Raw genomic sequence first — 22,615 nt, 5'->3', positions numbered from 1 at the left:
GCAGACCTTGATTTTAGATTTTTGTACAAATGAACACCACAAAATCCATGAAAAGCATATGGGAAATACCTTCTAATAGCATTGTCAATTGAGTTTGCCCTATCGGATATGATTTTCAGATTACTAATATGACATATGCAATCCCTAAGATGTCCCATAAACCATGTCCATGAATCAGAGGTTTCAGATTTGCCAACCCCGTAAGCTATTGGCAGTATCCCATTGTTAGCATCCATGGCTACTGCTAATAAGTTTACTCCAAGGTATCAACCTTTCAAATGTGCTCCGTCAACTATAATAACTGGGCGCATGTAAGTAATAAACGAATGAATCTACAAAATAATATACACAAGAAATATAATCATTTAAATGTGAAATGCATGTAACTAATAAAAATGAGTCAACAAAATTATATTGATTTACTAACCGCAACACCAATGGCGATAAACAGCAACTCAAAGCGTCCATCTCTATCTGTTTTGATATAAGTTACCGACCTAGGATTTTTCAGCTTTAAATTGTGACAATAAGCCTGCAGTTGGGCAAACGATGCTTTTGGAAACCCCCTCAACAATTCCAAGGTGTAACATTTGGCTCTCCAAGCTTGAGAATATGAGATACTAATCTTGAACCAAGAATTCATGTCAGTCATAATTTCATGTCCCTGATATACTCTGCCATTCAAAAACATTAACTCAACCAAAAAACCACCCAACACCTTTTTGTCTGCATGTCTATGGTGAGGAAAAACTTGGGTTCTTGAACATGTATGTTTATCAATAAAAGTCCTAACTTGAAACATTTCGCAATCTTTTATCCTCTTTGCAATCATACGCCACGTACAGTTTTTGTCAATCATACACCTTGTTTCGAAATGATCTTTGCTTGATTTGTTAACTTTTAGTTGATAGTCATCTTCCACACATTTCGTATACAAAGTTATCTTCAAGTCTTCCTTTGTATCAAAACAATCATCTTTCTTGATATAAATAACTTTTGTGTAACAATCAACTGCTATCTTTACCAACTCTTCTTCCGGTATCTGAAGTAATTCTGGCATATTCCAGTTATACTCTCGTGGTATTTTCTTCTTTTTCTTTTCTTCGGGGTCTTCTTCTTCTTCTTCTTCTTCAGGGTTATATGAATTACAGAATAGATGTTTAACATGTTCATTCAGAGTCGTAACTTCCTCCTCATTATCATCAACAACATCTTCCTCGGCGGCGGCTGTTTAATCATCAAAATTTGGGTATTGACCAATATCAAAATCATTACACGCAAGGTCTGTTTCTTCTTCTGAAACATCATCAAAATCCGAGTATTGACCAAGATCAAAGTCCGGGTATTGACCAAGATCAAATTTCGAATACTGACTAGCACTCATAATTTTTTCTGTTGGCTCATCATCGTCTAACTGGTCAATACGAAAACCGAAATTTGGTGCTAAAAGTTGATTGAGATTTGGATTAGGGAAAGGTTGTGAGTTTTGAGATTGTGTTTGGGATTAGGGAAAGGTTGATAACAATGTTGTACATTGTGAGCACCATAAACTGGGGTTAAAGAACTTAGTTGATTACTACCCGCTACTGACCCAACTTCACTACTTCTAGGTTCAACAACATACAATGTAACATCATCTTCTTGTGAAACACTAATGTAACCAATGAATCGTTCAACATCTTCATTGTCGGTTAATAAATAAACTTTACATTTTCTCTAATAAGATAACCTAAATCTACTTAGGGGCTCTAAATTCAATTTATTTGCAACACATAACATTAGAGTTTCATAAGTTAATTTTTTTAATGACAATTTTAATTGACGATTCATGGGTAAAGACATATATTATAAAACACCATGAACATTCTCCCATGACCCTCCAAAACACAAATTTATCCAAACATGATCAACATTAGATGATTTCATTCTACAAATTAGTGAAAAATATACCTTTATTAAGTTGATAGTTGATAATTTGGGAGAGAAATCATTGAAAAATTATATAGAAATAAAATTATGTAAAAAAAATTAGAGATGGGGAAAGATGTCGTTGGATATAGGAACGGATGTCGTCGGAGAGAGTGATAGATGGAGATGGAATGAGTTGCGATTTAGGGATTTATATTATGAGTTGCTGCTGCTGCGTAGTTTATATACCATAAACATTTGTGTTGCAAAAATAAAAGCTGTTGCGAAATTAAAATTCGTGTTGCGAATTCAAAAATCGAGTTGCGAAAACAAAATTCGTGTTGCGATTTAGAAAATCTTGTTGCGAAAAGGAAACTTGTGTTGCGAAAAAGAAATTCGCGTTGCGAATTCAGAAATCGAGTTGCGAATTGAAATTCCGTGTTGAGAATTTGAAATCGCGTTGCGATTGCAAAAACTGAGTTGCGAATTTGGGAAATTCGCGTTGCGAATTTGGAAACTGTGTTGCGAAATTGGAGTTCGCGTTACGAATTTGTTGTTCATTTTCGCAAATCAAAATTTTTTTTGATTAAAATCGTATATTATAAGACATTTTCGATCACTGAAATTATTTTCTATTCTTAATAACTCCATGCGTTAAACATTACGTTACATCTTACCTACCGATAGTTGAAACGTTAAAAATAAAATAAAATAATTATTTTAAGAATTAGAAATCAAGCAAACGTAACAGCAACAGGTTGGCTGTCGTTGTCCCTTAGACTTGGTACTGTTTTCAGTTCCATCAATTCTTAATTCATTTTTTAAATACTTGAATTTTTTTTATGAAAAATAAAAAATAAGACTTTAATAAAATATATATCTAAATCGTGAAATCTTTTAAACTACAAAAATTAAATTCTCTGTAGCAATATTCATACGATTTTAATAAATATAATAAAAATTGATAAAAAGATCACATTGGTATTTTAATTATCATTTATAAATTAAATTAAATATTGATTTTGTAATTAATGTGTCATATCATCGTTTTGTTACATCGTTTAATACTTTTTTTATAGTTGGGGAAGAAGCATGCCTCGAACCGTAGACGAAAAGTCTTACATGCTATTTAATCATTAAAACCATAGAGTAATGTGGTAAATCAACTATAATAGTGACCATAATATACCTTTATTAAACATTAATGTTAAAAACACAAACTTACTCAAATATGAATTATAATTTATATATTTATTTAGTATATTTATATTAATAAATTTTAAACAAAAATAACTATAAAATATGTTTTATATAATATCTACATTATTTAAATTCTTTTAAACTTAAATAAAAAAGTATTAAAAATATATAAATATATTTAATTTTATATTCCTTTGTACATTACACAATTATAATTAAATTAAATATATATAATAATAGGGTAAAAAACATAAATAAAATATTATTTTGTTGAGTGGGATATCTTTAGTTATGTGGTCGGTCATAATCTTAATAATTAAATATTATATTATTTGTATAAGATTTCAATGAATATCTCAGAGGGAGGACACGATACAAAAATCGTTTAAGTCATAGAACACTTACCATGACTTATCTTTCAATGTCGAAATCTCGAACAATAATCCAATTAGGAACTTGGGAATAACGATGATTAAATTACACAGTTGATGAAACTTGAAAGATTGAATGAAACAACTAGAGAGCAAAGGGTTTCTAGGAGATTTATTATTTTTAATGTCAAATTTAAATGACTGTTAATTTTTTTAATAAAAAAATATTAATTTATAACAAATAAATAATCAAATAATTATATTTTAACTTTTAAAAATTATAACTCAACAAAGTAGGAAGGAGATTATATTCACGCAAAATAATGATGTGGGAATGATTGAGTACAGCTAAATATTACCCATCCAACGAATATATGAAGAGTGGGGTCCAGTTTGGAGAGACAATTAAACAAAACATCCACTAGGCCACTACCTACTTGAACACATTGTTTTGTATTATTATCAAACTCCTTCCTCTACCTCATCCTCATCCGCAGTTTAGATCTGTCGGTGCAGCTGCTGAATTCTCCCGCCATTTCCGCCGTGTGTTCTTCCGGAGCTTGATCATGTACGGAAGAGATCCGTGGGGAGGTCCCCTGGAGATAAACACCACCGATTCCGCCACCGACGACGACCGGAGCAGGAATCTCCAGGACCTGGACAGGGCTGCACTATCTCGCCCCTTGGACGAGACTCAGCAAAGCTGGCTGCTCGGCCCCACCGAGCAGAAGAAGAAGAAGAAGTACGTTGATCTGGGATGCATAATTGTCAGCCGCAAGATCTTCGTCTGGACCGTGGGGACCCTCCTCGTCTCCGGCTTCCTAGCCGGATTCATCACCCTCATCGTCAAGACGGTTCCACGTCATCATCACCGCCACGCTCCTCCCGATAACTACACTCTTGCTCTTCACAAGGCGCTCATGTTCTTCAATGCTCAACGTTGTACGTTTCCTCTCTCTCCCTTTCACTTTAGTTGATGTGATGTGGATTTAACATGAAATGTTGTCATTCGTTTTGATTTTGATTACGTTGTGTTTATCACAGTTATTATGTTATCTGTTGTGATTGATGTGATTACGCTTTACACTATTATTTTAGATAATAATAGTTTTGACAGTGTTACTTTTATAAAGCGGCCGTTGTATCGGCAACAAACAGTTATTTAAATCCCTAAATTCAACTTCAGGTCTATAAGGAAATTGGAAAATGGAGCATGATTACATTGCTAAATTGGGTATTGATTAGATTAACTTGAGATCAAGTCAACAGTTGTTTCTACAACCTAATAATAGCTGTAATTAAATACACACACTTTTACTTGTGTTATTGTTGAATTATTTGTGATCTAATATATATATATATATATATATGGATCCATTGTAGCCGGGAAGCTGCCCAAGCATAATAATGTGTCGTGGAGAGGGAACTCAGGGCTCCAAGATGGCAAATCCGATCCCTCCGTTCTGATGAAAGATCTGGTCGGCGGATATTACGATGCCGGAGATGCTATCAAGTTTAACTTTCCTAAATCTTTTGCACTAACAATGTTGAGCTGGAGTGTCATCGAATACAGTGCTAAATACGAGGCAGCCGGTGAGCTCAATCATGTTAAAGAGATCATTAAATGGGGTACTGATTATCTTCTCAAGACCTTCAACAATACTGCTGATACGATTGACAGGATTGCAGCGCAGGTATAATTTTAGTGTTATACTTTGTGTTCATTTCCAATCGACCATATATTACTCATGCTAACTTATGGATTCGCAGGTCGGGGTAGGAGATACATCCGGAGGCAGTACTCCCAATGATCATTATTGCTGGATGCGTCCCGAGGACATTGATTACCCACGTCCTGTATATGAATGTCATAGTTGCTCCGATCTTGCTGCCGAAATGGCTGCTGCTTTGGCTTCTGCTTCCATCGTTTTCAAAGACAGCAAGGCGTACTCTCAAAAGCTTGTCCATGGTGCCCAGACACTCTTTAAGTTCGCCAGGGATCAAAGAGGCAGATATAGTGCTGGTGGTTCTGACGCTGCTATCTTTTATAATTCCTCGAGTTACTGGGACGAATTTGTTTGGGGTGGATCCTGGCTATACTTTGCCACCGGGAACTCGTCCTTCCTTCAGTTAGCTACTCATCCTAAACTTGCCAAGCATGCTGGTGCTTTCTGGGGAGGCCCAGATTATGGTGTTCTTAGCTGGGATAATAAGCTTCCTGCTGCACAGGTAAACCCTTCTGCTTGTGTTTCTAGTTTTGTTCCTTGTATTTCGAAATCCCCTTGATTTTTGTGGCCTAGACTATTTGTATTGTTCACAGTATAGACAATCACACATTTTCAGGATCAGATTTTACTGTTTCAAAGTATAAACAATCTTCCTCTACGGTTTTGTTGATGTCCATCTATAGACTTCTTGTAAATAGCTTCCATGTTCATTGCTGATGTAACCAATGTTTTGTGTTCTAGGTGCTTCTGAGCCGGCTGAGATTGTTTTTGAGTCCCGGGTATCCATACGAGGAAATATTGAGTACTTTTCATAATCAAACCAGCATCATTATGTGCTCATTCCTTCCGGTTTTTACTAGCTTTAATAGAACAAAGGGTAAACATATCTGCTCCTTTTGACCATCTAATACTTAAATGAGTTTGTTACGTTGTTTTCCATAACCGTTTTCTTTGGACATTGCGCAGGAGGTTTGATTCAGTTAAACCATGGAAGGCCTCAGCCTCTGCAATACGTTGTCAATGCAGCCTTCCTAGCGGCCGTATACAGTGATTATCTTGATGCTGCTGATACACCTGGATGGTATTGTGGTCCCAATTTCTATTCGACTGATGTCCTGCGTGAATTTTCAAAAACACAGGTATGTTTTAGTCTTGTCTTATGGCTAAGACATGCTGAGGTAAGGTGGCCATTAATTTGTTCTTGTGGCTGTCATTTTGGCAGATTGATTATATTCTCGGCAAAAATCCTCGGAAAATGAGCTATGTTGTTGGCTTTGGTAACCATTACCCCAAGCATGTTCACCATAGAGGCGCATCTATCCCCAAGAACAATGTCAAATATAGCTGTAAAGGGGGATGGAAATGGAGGGATACGACGAAGCCGAACCTGAACACACTTATGGGAGCCATGGTTGCCGGACCTGATAAGCACGATGGATTCCGTGACGTTCGCACCAACTACAACTACACAGAGCCAACTCTTGCAGGCAATGCGGGTTTGGTTGCTGCACTCGTGGCATTGTCTGGTGACGGGTCAGCCGGGATAGACAAGAACACCATTTTTTCTGCGGTTCCACCAATGTTTCCCACACCGCCACCGCCTCCGGCACCTTGGAAACCATGAAGACGTTTTCGATATTTTTCCGTTCGTGTTGTGTGACTTACAATGATGATTTTAGAATTAGTTTTTGGTACCCTAATGACCTTGAAAGTGAAAGAAAAACACGGAAAGGAAAGACAGGAGACGAGCAATGGAACAACCTGCACAAAACTAGTGGTGGTGGGCCGGGCAGTCAGCTTGGGGAATCATACAAGCATTCAACCTTTGATAATTTTGTATATGAAAGTCTATTTGGAATTTGTGGTATACGGACAAGTGTGCATGTATGATATGATGTATTATTTGAAACACTCCAAAACCAGATTCATAATAAATTTATGTTTGATGTCTGATTGTTGCATAAATCCCGCCTTTCAAGGTTCTTTAAGGTTTTTCTTTCAACTGCTAACTTACCTACATTAACATATTTAATGTTTCATATTGAGAATGATAATAATATTGATACGATGATGATAGTATTGATATGATGATTGACGCTCGTAATACTAATAGTCTAATACAAAGCTCATGCAGTAATATGCGTATAGTTTATAAAAGTTATTACGCATTATTCTAGGTGGTATGCCTCTCACCATGGGTTAGTAGAAATTTTATAATGAAGCTTTATATTATTACCAAAAAAAATTTATATGTTAAAACAAGTTTATTTATTAAACCAAAATCCACTCCATTTAACATAGGCTATTATGATGATTACATTGACAATTAAGTCCCTACAAATAAAACATAAAATGAGATAAGAGATGGTGGTTTTTTTTTTTTTGACATTTTCACAATGTTTTAATATTTTCATTAAATCAGTTGTTGAAATTGACGACGGTACTGTCTTATATGAAAAATATAAATAACTCTTGTTATTAATAGATGTTCTAGACGACAATTAAAATATACTTTGTATTGTACTTATTTTTATGAAAAGGGTAGATATCGAGTCTTGAGGATTTTTCTTCACAAATCTACATAGATATTGTCAAAAGAATACGATATGTGTCTCATTCTAAATCAAGGAGCTACGATCAAATCAACATTTGACTCTTTGAATGGTATATGACAACCTCTTCATGTTGAAAACCATTATTACTTTAATACATTATAATAAACTATTATGAAAAATATAAGAAGGACGATAGATGACAACTTATTGTATGCATGATACACACACTACTACAAAATAGGGTTTTAGTTTCATTCAGTATAACATTTTCATATTGTTGTTCTTCAACTAATTGATACTTATGACACAAACTCACATTGAAACAATGAGGATATGATAGGATAATTGAAAGCTCCTGCCAGTGGAATCTTCAAACTCAACACTGATGGAGTTGTACACCCAATAACAATGAAGGTTGTTTGTGGCGAAACCTTCCGGGACTCTAACGATGAATGAAGAGCTGGTTACTGTAGGAACATTGGTCAATGTCCCATTCTCCACGCATAACGATTATGGTTTTTTTCAAGTTTCCAAGTATCTATAACTCAGGTCATAATCGCATGTTCACACATTAGTATCGATTACAAAAGATACGCAGATCCTATATACCAGTTTTCACAAATTTTTAAGGTATACAAATATGAGTTTCATTAATCAACAATGAAAAAGAATGGAAAGAGATTCAAGTTGTCTAAGATCCATTCGTAATGATATGAATATCAAACCAAAACTGAAGGTCTACACATTAAAAACTCATGCCACAACGGGAACAAATGTTCATCTCTTTTAGTACTTTTTAACCACGGATCATAATCGCATGCTACTGTATTTTCTACTTTATATTCTATAATATAATTTTGGCTTAAATACACTATTGCTCTCTAAACTATACCATTTTTACTGAGTTACCCTTAAAGTATTTTTCGAGATATTTTATATCTTAAAAATTAAACGGTTATCTCGTTTGTCTCAAATTGTTAATTCCGTTAAAAATAACAACAATAAATTACATATTTAGTCACTCAACTATTTTCATTATTTTATTTTGGGTACCAAACTATTTTTCTCAAAATCATCACTAAACTTGAGGTTTTTTTAATGTTTTAGTCGCCTAATTCAATTCAATTTATTTTTCTAAATTTGTAGTAGATAAAATTTATTTGTATCATATATTTTTTATTCGATGCATTGATTTAATTTATACTAATAAATGATATCATAACATAAATAACAAATAACATGTAAATTTAATTTATATGAAAACTAAGAATTCAAAATTTTAAGTATTAATGAAAATTTTTGGTTTACGTTTATCCCTCCAAGCCTCGGCCACCTTAGTAAACCCCACCGTTCCGGCCAAGCAAGCGGCCAAAATGAAGTTGACCAGAAAGAAAGAAGCTGAGATTTTTTCCAACCTTGCTGTGTAAAGAGAACACGAGAGACATGGAGATATGGGAAGGGAGCTTGTTTGCAGTTTTGGCTGTGATATTTAAATAAACATGGAAAAACTAATTTGAATTAAAGGTTTTTTTATTAAATTTTCTCACTCTATTTTTGGTTTTTTAATGAATTTTATTTATTTATGTGATATGAACAAGCTTTCATATATTATAAAATTTTAAAAATAAATTGAATTGAATTGGGTGAATAAAACAAAATAAGAGCTTAAGTTTAGTGATGATTTCGGAAACATACCAAAATATAATCGTGAAAATAGTTGATTGACTAAATATGTAATTTACCCTTATTAATTTTGAAGGAATTAATGGTTTCATATAAGCGAAATAACGATTTAAACTTCAGGAGATAAAATGTCCCGAAAAAATGAGTTTTAGCATCTCTTCATTTGTCAATATTATATTGTACTTAAATAACTAGCATATCTTGAGGAGATAAAATATGTTATCAAACATATTATTGCTTCTCTCTTCTCTTTCAAGTTTTCATTACTTCCATTTCCTTTTTTTATATTATTCTTTTCAAATACGTCCTTCCTTATAATTTGTGTTAATATATCAAAAGAACGAAGCAATACATGGAATTTAAATTAACAAATAACATGAAAATTAACTGTTGATTTGGACAACTAAATAAGTATATATATCAATTTTTTAATATTAGTAAGTTACCATTATGTGGTCAATTTAAATTTTATGACATCAAAAAAAGCCAACTAATCAAAATTAAGGGCGTTCTTGGATGGAGATTAAAGATAAGGGACTAATATAGGGAGATTAAAGATAGGGCAAAGAATTAAAACATTATTTTCAGAAAATTGATGATTAAAATAAGACAACCGAAAATAAAATTACCTCTGTAATCTAGTGACTATGTAGGTAATGTACCTCAATATAAATCAACACAGGAGGATTAAAACGTCTTTAACATTTGTGTCTGAATTTCTGGTTAGTTCACCTTCAAAAAAAAAAAAAACCCACCGATCCGCCGGATCCGTGGCTGAGTCCCCCTCTCCGGCGACATCCAAAGGGATTACCGTAAGTGAATATGAGCTAAAAAAACATTGACAAAAGTCAACCAGACCAGTGGTGGCATTTAGTATATTTTTGATAAATTTTATGTTTTAATTTTCATCATTGAGAAATTGTTGATATTTACAACTGTGCTATCGGTGCCTGAGGCTATTTGATTTTTTCTTTCACAAGATTTGGTGAAACCCTGAGGTAAATGATTCAAAGCTAATTCATATGTTTGATTAATACACATTCCAAGTAATCTTTGGAAAGTGAAGCTTTTAATTTCAGTAATAATAGTTTAATTTTAAAGTTTAATTACTCAAAACATTATTTATATGTGAAATGCTCCTCATTTTTTCCCTTTTGGAATTAAAAAAAAATAGTAAAAGCAACAAACAATGCTTTTTAACTGATCTTTTCCTTTCTGTTATTTACTTAGATAAACTGGAATGATGCTTAGTTGGTACTAATCTGTTATACTCATTACAAGGGAATCTAGTTTTTGAACGAGTCTCTTTTCAAGAATTTGTGGCACCTGTCTAAGTTCCTTAAAACTATAGTGTGCTCAATTAATGATTCTCTGGGTGTAATTGTGGATGACAGCACCATATAATTCACATAGAACACATCGATGCGGTTAATCTTTTAAGCATACACATTCAGACACATACATGCTTTAATGCACATGTTCTCATCCTTGTGAGTGGATTGGCAGTGGAACTAACAGTTTTTGTTTTGCAACTTTAGATGAACGGATAAAGACATGCAGCTGATTATGTGAAAGTCGCTGTTGTTGCTAATCCTCAGGTGTGCTTTTCTTGTTCCTGTTATTCATCCATTGTCACGTTCTAATATATGCTTGACGTCTTTGTCAGATCATGGATAAAACCTCCCTTCCGTTGCCACCTAAATCACTTGCTTTGGAGATTGTACAATTCTATACAGATTTATATATGCGCAGAGCCTTTTTATCATCCATCCTTCCCTTCAAACCAGATGTGGTCTTATTTTTGGGTGATTATTTTGATGCAGGTCCTTTTTTATCAGATGAAGAGTAAGGCCTGTAACCATCTGTTTTTACTTGAAACTTCATTCTAACTGCTTCAGAGTTAATTTATCAATATATATATGCATTTTTCTGGGTTGGGCAAGCTTTGCTAGATGAAATTACTCAACCCATCATCTTTATTTGAAATGAAATTTAAGGCATTAAACACATTCTGGGAAATCACTAAAATTACCTCCTTATTCCAAGCTTATGCTGCTAAATGCATATTAAATGAAATTTTATTAGTACTATTACTACCACCATCAAGATCACTTGTTTGTACTTTGTATCCTCGCTTCACTATTTTCTTTGTCTAATGAGGAACTGGGTTTGCTTTAAAACTCTTCTTTTACCTTTCTAATATAGAGTGCGGTTGACATTCTTTAGTTGATCAGATGGCAGGAATCGTTAAGCCGTCTGAAGCATATGTTTGGTCTATATTCAGAAGAAATATATTTCAATATTAAAGTTTATCACCTTCCTGGAAACCATGATATTGGGTATGCATCTCTTCAGTCTCATATGCCGGAGGTATTTACTCATCTTAATATTAAAAAATGTTGTCTACTTTTTAGAACTAAGCATGATTTTGTTCCAGTAGTTTTATTTGCATCATGGGCATGGAATGGCTATGATATGGAAAAGACAGAAAAGAAATAAAGTAAGAAAAAAGATTAAAACTAAAGGAGATCCAAAAGGCTAAACTATTAGAATAATTTTGGAAGGGAATTGGAGTGTGGAAGAGATTAAAAATGAATGGTTGATCAATGCTCTTAACAGTTACATCAGGGCTAAGCTAAGTTTTACCTTAAATAGGAAGTAAGAAAAAGATAAAAAAAAAAAAAACTAAAGGAGGGCCAAAATGCTACACTATTAGAGTAATTCTGGAAGTGTACTGGAGTGGAAGGGATTGAATGAATAGATGATCGATACTCTTAACAGTTAGGTCAGGGCTAAGTTACGTTTTGCATTTATTTGGAAGAGTACATATATTGGAGAGTTAAATTGCAATAGCAATAGACGTGAGCTTTGCGCTTTTCACTTTAAAATTTTCAGATTATGTGTCACTACATAAATCTAATTTTCTTCAGGTTTTTTGTGTTTAACTTCAAATTCGATATGATTTTTTTTTTTTTGGATTTCTTGGGTTGAGTAGAGTAAAATTCATTGTGACTGTTATGTTATCCTAAAAAATTATATGTTTCTTTTTTGACAAATATAAAATTATATCTTGCTCTTGGTCCTTCCAATAGAAATATATTAGCTCATAGTTTTACATACATGTAGGTGGTTAGAAGGTATGAAAAGAATTTGGGAGAAGAAATTATCTATTCATGGTTGGGGAAATGGAGTTCGTAGCTGTTGATGCTCAAACTCTAGAAGGTAAACAAGAAAAGCATCTGATTCTTGTCTATCTATTGTAATTGTTTGTGTTCATGAAACCTGGAATCTGATAGCATGAAACTCGGATTTCTTTCATCTTCTTCTCATAATTATTTTCTCTTTTATTTTTTTAACATATAAACATACCATTGACTGTAATTCTACCAGGATGTTGTTTTATCATCCTAGTTGAATGAGACGGTTTCTCATAACAAGAAGTGCTGCTGCTGCAGTATTGCATGTTTTATGCGTTACTATGTTATAGATTGTCCTGTGTGCTCTCTATAGTTGATATAAAATGTATGAAATAATTGAATCATTAATATGTCATTGGATGTCTCAAGGGAAATTTATATAATATATATCTGCGAACACATTGCGTCTGAAAATGTGGTGACATTTAATTTTCCAAGTTGGTAAATATCACCTCATAGTTGAAATAGGCAATCTAACCTTCGTAGACATTGCAGCAAATCGAGAAGGAAGTTTGGCTTCCACAACTTGGGATTTTGTTAGCAACGTCTCCTCAGGTTTATGATATTGACTTGCATTTCCTTGTTTTCGTGATGTTTGGACTCGACTGTTTAAATGATTTATCTATATTTCACATTTCTTTAGATCATCAATTTCATCCAAGAGTTTTGTTGACCCATATTCCATTATATCGGCCGGATTGGACCAATTGTGGACCACATCGTAGCTCTCCAATTATCAACCAGGTATTCAGGATTATTATCCTCTCTCTCTACCCCACTGCCTTTTGTAGAATGGACATTCTTTTTATTGTTTGTGTTTCATACGATTCCAGAGGTATTGTTAGTCCATATACAGTGTTTCTCAATTTTGAATTTGATTGGTGTTTATACTTATGAATTCCTACACTTTTCATGTTCAGCGTGTACGACATCATGTTTATGATAAAGAAGTAACGTAAGCCTCTCCCTCTTTTCTTCTTACCATAACAGGAATCTACTTTAAGTCGTAATAGTTGGTTTTTTAGGGTTATCTTTTCTTGACAGTTGAAATCTGTTGCAGGTATCAAAACTACATCACCAAGGCATCATCAAATCAATTGCTAAACTTAATCAAACCGGTATTTTTAATCCTTTCCTGAAGTGATCTTGTACATGGGCACACTCGCTGTCAAAGATATGCATTCATATATATATAAATGCTTGCATATTGGCAAATTTATGCATATATTCATGTATATATGTTTGCATGCATGCTGAAATTTATGCATATATGCATTCATGTGCACATTGAGAGAATTTTGTCCGACACATTACAAAAGGAATGTTTTAAGATATTTGCAACAACTTGCCTGAGACAAGTTTTTGGTTTTGGCAGGTTTTTGTTTTATCTGGTCATGATCATGATCAGTGTAAGTGACACATGAATCAAAGGGTGGACCTGTAACAGAGGTGAGGATATGGTGTTAAGCACATTTTCCTTCTATTCACGGCTTCACGTTTTTACTTGATAACATGCAGCACACTCTAGGAATTATAAGTTGGCAGCAAGGGAACCTCTATCCGTCTTTCATGCTGTTATCCGTTAGAAACTTTTCACTCCCAGATACATCGAAGCCAGAAGAAGCTGTACTTACTCATCTGTGCTTTCTTCCAATGCAAACACACATTTACATATGGTAACTATCATATAGAGAATAATGGTTGTAGTTTCCACTTATGGGCTTTTATATAGGTCTGAGTAACATTTCTTTAAAAATCTCATTTTTCAGGTATATAATACTATTTGTTTTGACCGTCCTTTCTCTCGTATTGTGGCCAACTAGTGGTCGGAGGTTTGTGGTCGCATTCGCGATATGGGGGAATGTGTCAAAAACTCAATAAGTTTCACCTTTCATCACGGGAAAAAAGAGAAAAATGAAGATGAGAATTGCGAGTATGAGATGATTTGGAGTGCAGATGGACCGATGCATCTTGTTAAGAAGGTTTTAACCCAACCTGTTGTTCACACAAATGATAGAGTCCCGTTGGAGAGGTGCTTTAGCTCAACGTTTTCATATTTACGAGTCTCATTAATAACTGCAGCCTGTACATGAAAACTGTAGTATTAGTATTCGATTAATTTGCAACATATAATTGATATTTGCAGATTTGTTTTCTTTCTGATTCTTGTTCTTCATTTGTTTCCTTTGTTACAGGGGCAATGCTGTGATTAGAGCAACTACTAAAACGAGTGTTAAACAACAGACAGAGCTGCGCTTGAATATGGGCACAAATGCAGATTCCGATGTTGATCCGAAGAAGTTACCAGCTAGAGCAACAAAATCGAAGGCGGAGATCGTAAAACAGAGATTGGTTCGCACATTCCAAATGCTTGTTCTTATCGCTGCAGTGAACATTCTTCTATACATGATGTTGTTCAAAGATTGGATCGACAAATGATGTTCGAATCAAACATGTTATATTATACCAAACTGAGTTCCTCCTCTGTACAGTTAGGCAAATGATGCTAGAAGTAAGCTTCACTCTGAAGTGCAGATGAGTAAATCATATCATATAACCTCTGATAATCTTTTGTTTTTCTGTAACATTATTAACTAATGGCTAGAAGCATGTAGTCGCCAATTTAAAGCTTAAGAATGTGAAGGAGATGACTTCTTAATGTTCCCATTTTGTCAGGGATAAAACCTGAAACTACAAATAAAATTTATATATAATGACCATTTTTTTGGTCAATTTGGTCCTTAAATTCCCCCCATGGGGTGATTGATTTCAGTGGGTTTAATATGATAAGATAGCAATTTAGCTATCTAAGAAAACAAGAAATGAACTGAAAACTTTGTAATTCTTTATTAATGAAAAGCTAATCTCTCTTGAGTTAGAGAGTAGCTATTTATACAAACAAGAAATGCAACTGCTGTGCAACAAATCATTAACAACTTAACTGCTCATAACAAAACTATTCTAGAACTATTCTAGAATTTACACAGCACATGCTCGTATACATAATGCTAACATTCACCCTGCTTTATTAACTTCTTCAGCACTTGCTTCAGTTTCTGCAGCAAACTTCTTGACTTCAATATTCCCCCTGCCATTCCCACTTTGTAAACCTGCAGGAAGCCCTCTTAGCTGTGTTACCAAGAGTTTTTGTCTGTGCTTGAGAAACGAGGCAGAAGGCAGTGGCTTTGTCAAAACATCCGCCACCTGCTCATAAGCTGGAACCTCATTAACCTGTAAACGACCATCAGCAACCATTTCTCGTACAAAAAACAAGTCAAGCTCAACATGCTTGAACTTAGAATGCTGAACAAGATTAGCACAGACCACAACAGTGCTCGAATTATCACACCACAAGGTAGCTTTGCCATGTGGAACAACGCACAACTCCTGAAGCAAAAACTCAATCCAAACAATGTCAGCAGCTGCAGAAGCAACACTCCTATATTCGGCTTCTCGCTGCTTGCGTGAGCTCCAAGAAATGAGATTTCCACCAAAGAAAATACAGTAACCAGTCATGGAATTCCTATCATCAGAATCAGCATCCGTAAAACCAGTCAGAGACATGCGAGAAGATACTGTAAAACGAAGACCATAATCAACCGTTCCTTGAAGATAACGTAAAATCCTCTTAACAGCCTGAAAATTGCTATTGCGTGGTGACTGCATGAATTGGCAAACTTTGTTTACTGCAAAGGCAATATCTGGTCGAGTGACTACTATGTACTGGAGAGCCCCTACAATGCTTCTATATTGGGCTGCATCTTCAATGTGATCACCAGCATCAATCGATAACTTGCAGTTGGATACCATGGAAGTAGGAAGACTCTTGACATATCTAAAGCCATGCTTATGCAAAAGCTCACGAATATATTTTTGTTGAGTCAAAACAAGGCCATTGTCATCAGAACACACCTCTATACCAAGAAAGAAATTAAGCGCACCAAGATCCTTTAATGAAAATCGAGAATTCAGTTTTTCAATCACACACTGAACCTCACTAGCATCACTCCCTGTCAAGATGATATCATCTACATACGCAAGCATGTAGACAACACTACTAGCTGATTTTCGAACAAACAAGGATGAATCAGATTTAGACAAAACAAACCTTTCAGAGACCAGGTATTCTCGAAGGCTTTCAAACCAGGCCCGAGGAGCTTGCTTCAAGCCATAAATTGCTTTATGCAGCTTGCAAACTAAACCATCACCAGCTTGCACAAAACCAGGAGGCTGAGTCATGTAAACCTCTTCCATCAATGCCCCATTTAAAAAGGCATTATTAATATATACTTGACGCAGCAACCAACCTCTTGTCAATGCAAGAGTAAGAATTACTCGTACCCGTTACAGGTTTCACAACTGGGCTAAAAACCTCATGAAATTCAATCCCTGGTCGTTGAAGAAACCCCTTTGCAACAAGACAAGCCTTGTACCGAGACACTGAGCCATCAACATTACGTTTTACCTTAAAAATCCATTTGCAGTTGACGGGTACACGATCTTTAGGAAGGGGAGCCAGAGACCATGTGTTGTTTGCAATCAAAGAATCAAACTCTTGCTATGCATCTTTCTTCCAATGAGGAATCTTCATAGCTTCTTTAATGGACCGAGGCTCTTCATCAAAATATTCAACATGCAGAACACGAGGTTTTCGAATGCCATCTTTGGCCCTGGTAACCATAGGATGTGTATTTTGAACCAAAATAGCCCCCATGCGCATTGGTACCCGTTGAAATGTCCCTATGCACATTGTCACGGTCGGCCATTACTCAAAAAGGCGTGTCTCCAAGCGCATTGTCGTGGTCGGCCACAGCTCCAAAAGACTTGGTCCCAAGCACATCATCATTGTCGGGCATAGTTCCATGGACCGGTGTGCTACTCGAATTACTAGGAGCATCCTGCGCCTTATTACAAACAATTGCCGCATCTCCAAGGCCACTTGCCGCATTGTTATAAGAAATGTCCTTTTGCGCACCTGCTGGCATATTTTCAATTGAAAGGGCCCCATGCACATTATTAAAATCACTTGGCATATTTCCAAATGCAATGGCTCCAGGCGCATTCTCAAGGCCACTTGCCGCATCTCCAAGGCCACTTACCGCATTTCCAAGACCACTTGCCGCATTTCCAAAAGAGATGGTCCCATGCATATTATTAAAATCACATGGTGTATTTCCAAACGAAATGGCTCCAGGCGCATTATCAAAATTATTTGCCATATTTCCAAATGAGATGGCCCCATGCGCATTATTAAAGTCACGCACATCCAACACTTGCTCCTCGATCACGGCAAGAGGTGTGGTCCCAACGTTTTGACATCCACACGTACTATGCCTTTGACCATTCACATGTGTTGATGAAGCATGCAATGGTGGAGAATGCACTAGAGGAGCACATGTTAACGGATCATGCATTGTCTGTACAGGAGAGACAAGAGGAATATTAGTTGTTGAGAATGGAGCATTAGTGGATGGAGCAGGTGATGGCAGAGAACACGTTGGTGTAGCATGCGCTGGTGGTGGAGCATGTGTTGAATTTGGTGAACCATGCATTGTCTGTACAGGGGAGACAAGAAGAATAACACCCATGGAGACACCATTATCTGGAGCAATATTTGAAATATTACACACTGAAAAACACTTTCATCAAATACAATGTGCCTCGAAATTATTACTCTGCCAGAGTCATCAAGACATTTATACCCCTTATGAGAAGTGCTATATCCTAGAAACACGTGCTTCTTTGACCTGAAATCCAGCTTATGACGATTAAACAGGCGCAAACAAGGATAGCAAGTACAACCAAACACCCTGAGAAAAGAATAATCTGGCAATACACGATGCAAAACTTCAAAAGGAGACTTGCCATGCAAAACAGGTGTGGGTAATCGATTGTAAGATAAACAGCAGAAAAAGACAGAACTCCAAAATTTCTGAGGTAAAGAAGCCTGAGCTAACATTGTCAATCTTGTTTCCACAATGTGCCTATGTTTCCTCTCAGCCTTACCATTCTGTTCCGAGGTGCCAGGGCACGAGAGAAGATGTTGTACTCCATTGGCAGAGAACCACTTTCGAAGTGGTTGATATTCCCCACCACCATCAGTTTGGAGGACTTTAATTTTGTATCCAAACTGTACTTCAATCAATTTCGCAAAGTCAAGAAAGCACTGAGCCACCTCAGATTTGTGTTTCAAGAGGTACATCCAGGTATAACGGCTATAAACATCAACAAATGAAACATAATAAAGAAAACCATCAGTGGAGCATACAGGAGCTGATCCCCAGACGTCAGAGACAACAAGTTGAAAAGGCTCATTATATTCAGTCAAAGAATTACAAAAGGGCAACTTATGAGACTTCCCTTGCATACAAGCAGAACACACATTCGCTGCTTTAGTTTTATTGAAAACAAGACTACACGTCTTCAAAACACGCTGAACAATATCAAGAGATGGATGACCAAGACGCTGATGCCACAACTTCAAAGACACAGATGACTTCGAGACATTATTTACCAAACAAGAAGACCTCTGATCCTCACAAGGCAGTAGCTGATACAACCCATCATCCGTGAGCCTCCCGCGAAGCAGAACCATTTGAGCCCGAGCATCTTTCACAAGACATTCAGAAGGGTGAAATTCCATGAAGACACCATTGTCACGAGTGAACTGAGAAACAGACTACAACTTTTTCTTTATGTTAGGTACGTGCAACATATTTTGTAAAATTAAAGGCTTCCTATTTGAGCTCAAAAATCCTTGACCAACATGTGTAATTGGAATACCATCACCATTACCCATGAGCAAGGAATTACCACCCGTATAAAGAGTACCTGATTGGAACCCAGACAAATCATTTGTTACATGATGTGTAACACTAGTGTCAGGATACCACAAGGAGTCGGTCGATGCTGAAGAACTGGACCCGAAGTTTGTTGGAACAATGGTCATATAGGCTGCCAAACTAGGTGTCAAAAAGGAGGGGGATGTACCATGAGGACCACAATAAGTATTCGAAGCAAAACCAGGGGAGAAACCAGGAAATGAGTAATATCCAGGAACATACGGGGAAGGAAAGTAAAAAGGAGTGGGAACAAAGCTTGAACGAGAAGGCATGGAGGTTACAGTGTGATCATATGGTTTTCCACCAGATTGCTCGTGTTTAGCATAATTCCCAGCACCAGTGGGCTTCGAACCATTCTCTGTCAATGATTCAGACCCAGACACACCAGTGTAGTCTCTATCGAAACGATGATAACACTTTTGGACCACATGTCCAAACTGACCACACAACTGACATTGAGAACGATTATTATTACGCCCTCGACCTCGACCACGATATCCATTCGACTGTCCACGAGATGGATGACCCTGTGATGACCCAGTATTAGCATCCTGAGTTCCACAAGAATCAGTTTCAACAGCACCACTTTCTCGAGAGTGAAGAACAAGATTTGCAGAAAAGTCTTCACTCAAGAATATCTTCTGTCGAGCCTCACAGTCTAACAACATCTCAGTAAGAACATCAAGAGAAAAATTTTCTCGTGACAAAATTGTAATAATGGACTCAAACTCCATTGTAAGTCCAGCTAACACAACATTAACATGTTCTTGCTCAGTAACCACACTACCTGAAGCATTCAACAAATCACGTATGGATTTGACTTTAGCAAGATACTCCCTAATCGTCAAACCAGTCTTTTGTTGGGAATGAAGATTATGTCGAACAGAAGAAATCTTGGCACTGGAACGAGCACCAAACAGACGAGATATAGTATTCTAGATTGACATCGCAGTTGTAAGTCTAGTCAAGTGAGGCAGAACTTCTGTACTCACAGTAGTTAAAAGCCAAAAAGCAAGCAGTTTATCTTGTTGGCGATGAGTTGCAAACACTGGATTCTCTTCAAGTTGTCCAGACGCATTAGTGATGAACTCATCTGGTGCAACAAAACCGGCAGAGATGAACCTCAGCAACTCATAGCCATCAATTATCAAAGCCACTTGATGCTTCCAAAGAAGGTATGTGGATTCAGTGAGTTTAACAGTGTCATGCTTTGGTATGTGTTGAATGCCAAACATACCTCGAGAAGTTCCCGGACTCAGGGAAAAAGCATCCGGAGACACATCCTCGGGATCAACCGTCAAATCAACCATGATGCCAAGAGACGTGGGAACTTAAGCTCGTGCAACTACTGGAAAGGAGAAGAAACAGCGGAAGAAACACACCCAGGTATTGGCGAAAGATACCATGATAAGATAGCAATTTAGCTATCTAAGAAAACAGGAAATGAATTGAAAACTTTGTAATTCTTTATTAATGAAAAGCTAATCTCTCTTGAGTTATAGAGTAGCCATTTATACAAGCAAGAAATGTAACTGCTGTGCAACAAACCATTAACAACTTAACTGCTCATAACAAACTATTCTAGAACTATTCTAGAATTTACACAGCACATGCTCGTATACATAATACTAACATAATCAACTACGTTATTGACTATTGACGAGAGATATAAAAAAGCATTGGTGACACCATTTTGATCAACTACGTTATTGGAGGATTGACATTGTCATAGTAGCCCATTAGGGAGTGAAGATATAGCTTTTGCTCGTAAAACAATGCCAACTTTTGTAACATTGAAGTTACAAGGGAATTTAAGGGTGGTTGCCATGGTGGTTCACATTATTTTAGGGCGTCGAGAGCCATTGAGGTTAATGGTACGAAGCATGAATGGATCGATGGAGAATGGATGAGGGCACTCTCTCTTTTGACAATTTTAAATTCTCATATTTTTTAATATTGATAATTTATTTTCATCTCTTAAAATTTTATAAGTTCACTCCTTGACGGAAAATTGATAAGAAAGGTGATAACACCTAGAGGTGGTTCATAGAGCACTTGACCTTTCCTCGGCGTAGTGATGCATGTGGCCTACGCGAGATGAAGTTTCGGCATCCTTGAGTTCCTTATTGTTGTGCTGGGCTCATTTATGGGCTAGCATCCAATCCATTACATTTTCATCCATTAACGTCTAATAATGCATTCATCATCATCATTGACATCATGAAATGGGCACTACTTATTCATTAAACGAAAAAGTCAAGTTGTAGATAATTTCTTTTATAATCTTATGTATATCGACTAAGATAAATTGAATATTCAGATATTTATTACATACAACATATTAAAATAAATTAATCGGTTACTGTAAAGTAAATATTTAGAGATTTATTATAGTACGCTTTTTTTAATTATTTTATTTATAATATTTAAATTAAAATTTTAGATTTTAAAAAATAAATTTAATATCTTATTCCACTAAATTATCTCATGTCAAATTATGAATGTCGACAAGAAAATTGTTAGAAAAAAAAGTAGTGGTGGGTAAGCAAACCCATATTTATGAGCACATGTTTTACGGTCCCAAATAAATACAACCATAAGATGTATGTAGAATTTAAGATGGACACGTAGTTATTTTAAAATCTAAATATTTTTATATTAATTGTTTATTTTATTGAAGGTGTTTACTTTAAAATTTTATTTATGTTCACTCATATAAAATTATTTTTGTTACTAATACATAAAAAAGTACACTAAAAAATATTTCTAAATCTGACTCGTATAGAGACTCCTATTCTCCTCCTATCATATTAAAACGTCTACACACCTAACCCATATAAATTCCTACAAGCACGTTACAATTTTCTTTTATACCTGGGGTAGTTTACATTATAGATGGTAGAAAAACCAAAGAACTGCAGTGATGATTGTAAAAATATGTCAAGTATGAGCGTTGACCTAATTAAATTAAAATTCTCTATAAAAATTAAGGAAAAATATAATAATCTATAATATAAAGTATCCTTATATTCTAAAAAGGAATACCAAAGTTTAAAAATGAGATATTGGAATCTATTAAGTAGTCTTAGTAGTAAAAGTAAATAGTATTCTTCTTAAAGGTCTTGGATAAAA

General features: G+C 35.6%; 1 protein-coding gene and 1 pseudogene across 1 annotated transcript; both read left to right on the top strand.

Moving 5' to 3' along the window:
- The first annotated feature begins 3,946 nt into the window (after positions 1-3,946).
- Positions 3,947-7,117, top strand: LOC120175831 (endoglucanase 25-like). The gene is made up of 6 exons (XM_039182388.1): positions 3,947-4,421; positions 4,863-5,173; positions 5,250-5,708; positions 5,948-6,083; positions 6,173-6,345; positions 6,429-7,117. Exons 1-6 carry the CDS (start codon positions 4,046-4,048, stop codon positions 6,828-6,830), a joined length of 1,857 nt encoding a protein of 618 aa, XP_039038319.1. The 5' UTR covers positions 3,947-4,045; the 3' UTR covers positions 6,831-7,117.
- A 1,092-nt stretch (positions 7,118-8,209) lies between these two features.
- On the top strand, positions 8,210-15,170 carry LOC120175834 (annotated as a pseudogene).
- Positions 15,171-22,615: the final 7,445 nt, after the last annotated feature.

This window comes from Hibiscus syriacus, unplaced genomic scaffold (genome assembly GCF_006381635.1).
Source record: "Hibiscus syriacus cultivar Baekdansim isolate YM2019G1 unplaced genomic scaffold, ASM638163v2 tig00112216_pilon, whole genome shotgun sequence".
NCBI classification, from domain to species: domain Eukaryota; kingdom Viridiplantae; phylum Streptophyta; class Magnoliopsida; order Malvales; family Malvaceae; genus Hibiscus; species Hibiscus syriacus.
The sequence above is the reverse complement of the archived record's forward strand: the minus strand, read 5'-3'. Positions and strand labels throughout refer to the sequence as shown.

What these genes read in the sequence shown, in the direction of transcription:
- LOC120175831 (XM_039182388.1), top strand. Translation starts at nt 4,046, where the DNA reads ATGTACGGAAGAGATCCGTGGGGAGGTCCCCTGGAGATAAACACCACC. An exon ending in TTGACAGGATTGCAGCGCAG is followed by an intron (nt 5,174 to 5,249) that starts GTATAATTTTAG and finishes ATGGATTCGCAG; the next exon opens with GTCGGGGTAGGAGATACATC. An exon ending in ATAAGCTTCCTGCTGCACAG is followed by an intron (nt 5,709 to 5,947) that starts GTAAACCCTTCT and finishes TTTGTGTTCTAG; the next exon opens with GTGCTTCTGAGCCGGCTGAG.